Source organism: Electrona antarctica (genome assembly GCF_951216825.1).
Source record: "Electrona antarctica genome assembly, chromosome: 4".
Taxonomy (NCBI): domain Eukaryota; kingdom Metazoa; phylum Chordata; class Actinopteri; order Myctophiformes; family Myctophidae; genus Electrona; species Electrona antarctica.
The window spans coordinates 16,154,534-16,159,920 of NC_136809.1; the positions used below are offsets into that span (position 1 = coordinate 16,154,534).

The 5,387-nt window shown below is 45.5% G+C and overlaps 1 protein-coding gene across 1 annotated transcript; it reads left to right on the forward strand.

Moving 5' to 3' along the window:
• adisspa (adipose secreted signaling protein a) lies at positions 1–5,148 on the forward strand (the record flags this gene model as incomplete). Its single annotated transcript, XM_079498288.1, has 5 exons — positions 1–19; positions 805–935; positions 2,570–2,711; positions 4,050–4,175; positions 5,042–5,148. The coding sequence occupies 5 exons, from the start codon at positions 1–3 to the stop codon at positions 5,146–5,148; spliced, it is 525 nt and encodes a 174-aa protein (XP_079354414.1).
• Positions 5,149–5,387: the final 239 nt, after the last annotated feature.

Genomic DNA, 5,387 nt, shown 5'->3' on the forward strand with positions numbered 1-5,387 from the left:
ATGGCAACAGGACGAAAAGGTAGTTATTGAAGTGTGTGTGTGTGAGATTCGTGAGTTGCTGTGATAGGAGAAGGATATCAAACGGAACACAACCACCCTAAAGACTAATCATTGTGTATATTCCTGCACTATACCTACATCCAGTGATCTTGGTACAATATAGAAATTGATCTATTGAAGATTCTGACGTTCAAATGTACATATTTTTTGTTTTGATTGTATTGCTGTATTGTTGTATTGTGCTTTCTGCTTTGGCAATGTAAACGTATGTTTTCTCATGCCAATAAAGCCCTTTGAATTGAAATTGAAATTGAATTGTGTGTGTGTGTGTGTGTGTGTGTGTGTGTGTGTGTGTGTGTGTGTGTGTGTGTGTGTGTGTGTGTGTGTGTGTGTGTGTGTGTGTGTGTGTGTGTGTGTGTGTGTGTGTGTGTGTGTCTATACTTGTGAGAGCCAAATGTCCCCTGAAGAATTTCAGAAATAGACATTGTTAGGACCATCTTCCTGGTTTTAGGAATTAGACTTACATTTGGGAAAGATTTAGATTGTATATTTAACCTGTGTGTGTGTGTGTGTGTGTGTGTGTGTGTGTGTGTGTGTGTGTGTGTGTGTGTGTGTGTGTGTGCGTGCGTGCGTGCGTGCGTGCGTGCGTGCGTGCGTGCGTGCGTGCGTGCGTGCGTGCGTGCGTGCGTGCGTGCGTGCGTGCGTGCGTGCGTGCGTGCGTGCGTGCGTGCGTGCGTGCGTGCGTGCGTGCGTGCGTGCGTGCGTGCGTGCGTGCGTGCGTGCGTGTTTTCTCCACCGGATTAGGTTCCACCTCCAAAGGTTCTGTGCGGTTCCCTGATGATGACGACCCACCCGGCTCACCGACGCGCCGCGACGACCACCCCAACGAGTCTATCGTCGCCATCGCAGAGAAAGATGGCACCTACCTCGTTAAGGTGCGTCTATCGACCCACCAGGGCTTTCCCCATTGTAGCGATCAATGCTTGTGTTGTACACATAAACCTGGGTCTGAGGTAGGTCTGGGTAATATACTGAACCGACCAAGTTACCTATGTGATCTAATAACGCTGACAGTGTTCAGATTTTCATCTTTGAAATGAAAACCATCGCTCTGTGTCTTCTCCTTCAAATTCACAAGGCTAACATTAAGCACGCAGGGAGGGTGATATTTGTCACTGCATGTACTCCTGTGCCAGTGTGGCACCTGGCTGTCAGCGGTGGCACCTGTCAGCAGCAGGGACTACTATTTGTGAACATGTAGGCTCGTACTTGGCCTCACCACCCGAACCCACCTCACCCCTGCCCACTTTGACAGGCTGGAATGGCTTAGGGTCGACGACAGAGTACAGCATCTTGCAATGGGTCTGGTTCACAAGAGTCGATACACCACCAAGATACCCATGTACCTGTCTAGATACTTCCTTAATGTTAACGAAGTCCACACCCACAACACCAGAGGGAGTGCAACGAACCATGTACAACCCAGATTTGACACAAACAAGGGACTAAATTATTTTCGCTCCTATGCCACCAAAATGTGGAACGCCCTACCAACAGTCATTAAGACATGCAAATCCCTTGACTCCTTCAAAACCACTCTCAAAGGGCACCTACGGACGGCTGCAATTCGAAACTGCCCCCCGTAAAATCTGAATACTGTTAATAAATATTTCAATCAATCAATCAATCAATGTATTGGGGCGGGAGGAGTGGGACAAAGGCACTGTGTCCTCCCGTTGTGGGCTCCTCACTCCAGATGTGTCAGTAGGGTACAAGAGCATTGGCAACACACAGAAATGTGTGTGGCGAGGAATTATTGGCTACATTAAACCTTAGTTTAGAGAAAACATGGCAATATTAAAGGCCTGCTCACACTAAACACTAACTATATCGTTCACCATTGTATTTTTTAAATAGTTGGTGTAAACGATTTTTATAGTTATAGATGTTATATGTTACTAACAAGACTCTGTATGAGGGGTTACCAAGGGTGAGCCAGAAAATAGCAGCCAGGAGAATGAGACTAGCAGGACACTGCCAAAGGCATCAAGAACTGCCAGCCAGCAAACTGGTGCTCTGGGAACCAACACACAGGCATCGATCACGAGGACGTCCCACACTAACATACGTGGATGTACTCAAGAGCGATGCAGGAGTGCAAAGTACCAACGAACTGGCCAGATGTATGGAGAACCGGGATGACTGGAAACGACGATGGAGGGCTCGTCTGAGGACGACCTAGAGAGAAGTGACAGTGCTCAGTGAGAACGGCCCTTTAGACATATCGAATATCAATGTTTAGGCCACAGCTATTTTGATCAAACATAATTGTCCTAGACCTGGTCTGAGGTAAGGGAAAGGCCGTCACAGAAATAGATGCTGAGACAGAGAGGCACTCCGTCTCGCTCTCAGCTCCAATGCAGAAGAATAATGTTACATCAATCTAATTATACCGCACAGACGTGGACGTGTGCGCGCACAAACACGCATGCACCTCACACACACAGACACAGCCTCGTCTCCGTCCCTCCGTTTAACTCTCTCCCTCCCTCTCCTTCTATTTCTCCAGGCTGGCTTCTTGAGGAGCCACCACTGTTACCAGATTATGTTCACCGTCCCTGATGTCCCCACGCTGGGCAGAGAGCTGTGCTCCCTCCCCTCCTCCAACCCCAGCAGTCTCAAGGTCAACCGCATCACCTCCACACTGGACGGTAGGCAGCACATGCTGGCCACTGTGTTTGGCTATTTAGCTATAGTCTGTCGTTAAGCCCATAAACCCCCCATTGCACACACACACACACACACACACACACACACACACACACACACACACACACACACACACACACACACACACACACACACACACACACACACACACACACACACACACAAGGACAAAGATATATGTACATACATGAAACTGCAGGTTTTTCAGTGTCTCCATGTATAGATTTCTGGTGAGTCGCCACTCGCCACAGGGACGCCAGGTTGAAAGTTCCATTCTCTTGTCAATAAATAATTTAAACTGTGAGTGGTTTGCTCTTTTACTGGAGAATTCAATATTCAATATGCATGCACACTGACAGGTCACACGCCTCCATTTTATCCTCTTCATTTCATTCCTCTTGTGTCCTCTCCCCCTAATCCCTCGTTCTATCTTGTGACTGTCCCTCTCTGCCCCTCCTTTCAGCTCTAAGTGCTTTATTGACATTGTCATTGACAAGTTGATGTTAATTGTCAGAAGATGGATCTTTTCCAAAGATGCAATGCAGCAGTTGCAGCTACAGTACATAGGCCAGTAGTTCCCAAGCTTTTCTCCCACCCATCTGACAGCTTAACACGGCACTGGTCACGTGGTGGGCTGCAGTTTCATATATCATGTTTATTTTAATGTTCAATCAATCGATTGTGTTCCGGCTTAATTGGATCAATGGAACTAACATAGTGTCGAGAACGAGAACACAATTCTAAACCGAATAGACAGTGGTTTTCAACCAGTGGTCCGGGGACCACCAGTGCTCCTTGAGGTGGTCCCCAGTTAAATGATGGAGAGTTGGTAACCAAATGGTCTCTTATAAGATCTTTAACAATCGAGAGCGTAAAATGAAACCATTGATTTCATTTTACACTCAAGAGTTAAATTATTGTTAAACACCTGCATTAGGCTATACTTACAAGAAGTCTACACAAAAACAATTGTTATTTTGATCGTTTTCCTGTTATCTCTCCTATGTTACCACATCAATAGAGCATGGAATAGTGGACAAAATCTTATCCAACTACAACAATATATTCTTTAGTTTTGGGTCTGTGAGTAAAAATCTCTTCAAATGGTGGTCCGTGGCTTAAATGCTGAATAAATAATGGGCCTTGATATGAAAAAGGTTGAAAACCACTGGATTAGAACATGTCGGCTGTTGAGTCTGTGCTTGATAGATGTATCCGTGCATGTGTCCATGCGTGCGTGCGTGCGTGCGTTAGTAAGTTGAGCATCAGGACCAGCTAACTTAGCTAAGAGAGTGGTTTGTTTTTCCCTCCATCTTTAGGAGGGTTGAAGGTGTCGTGTGAGTACAGGACTCACCACGAGGGGGTGCTACAGGAAGAAATCACTCTGGTGACCAGAGGAAGAAGAGACAGCAGTCTGAGAGTCCGACTACAGGCCAAAGTCATCGGTAGGTAGTACTGTACCAGAACCAGATCTCTATTTGTGTTTGTCACTATTTCGAGTTACATGAACCACGTGACCGCCGCTGTTTTCTGCCCCCTCATTGACGCAACTCCCTAATAGAAGGAAACAACAAACGCACACACAAACACAAAGGTTACACATTATGAAATAAATAACCAATTACTAACCCTAGCCTCACACTAACCTAACGTTTGTCTGACTACTGGGATGTCGGAATAATTTGGAATTGTTTGGAATTCTGAATTATTCTTAGATATTTGTTGCGAGTCTCTTGCCTAACTTGTCAGCGGAAATGTATGATTGAAAACCTCCTTTTTGCATTAGGATGTTACCACGTGTGCTGCTGAATGATCCCTAAAACCATTCTCAAACCCATGTGAATATAATGTCTATTTCTTTCATCGTTCAAACAAAAAGGAAATGTGATTTTCAAAGAGTGGGTCAGTGCAGGGGGCCAGGTCGGTGGCCAGAATGAACTTATGTAAGTAAAAGTACAAAAGTGTGGTGCCCACTGGCCAAGTGGTCCAGCCGTATGCCACATATAGGCTCTGGCCTGACAGCGTGTTGCGTGTTCAAGTCCCGTTCATGACGACCTTTGCTGCATGTCTCTCCCCTTCTCCCCCTCCGACTTTCCTGACTGTCTTCACTAATAACTATCAATAAAGGCAAAAAGCCAAAAACAAATCTTAAAAAAGTACTAAAAGTATAAATTGTACTTAAGGACACTGCTCTCAATGACACATTTTCCTTTAGCTGTATAGGTGACCACAGCAATGCATTTTATTGTGTTATTATTAAATGTATTGTTATTATTTTTCTCTCCCTCTCTCCTGTTGACTTTGCGTTCAGACCCTCACCATGGAACACCAATGCTGCTGGAGGGAGTGAGGTGCCTGGGTGGTGACAAGAAGAAGACCCAGCAGTCCAAACACAGCAGTGACGCTAAGAGGATATGACACTATCTTTATGACATACTAATCTAATCTTCGTGGTTCTCAAACCTTTCTGGATCAGGGCCCACTTAGAAAAAATCTTAAAAGCCATAGTGGGTGGGTGGGCTGCATGCAGTTTCTTCAGAGCAGGTTTAATTTTTAATCGATCCATGGATATAGCGTTCCGGGCTGGAACAATGAAACTAACATAGTATAGCTTTAAGTTCCTGTTTATCGGTATCACCATGGCAACTCATTGGCCT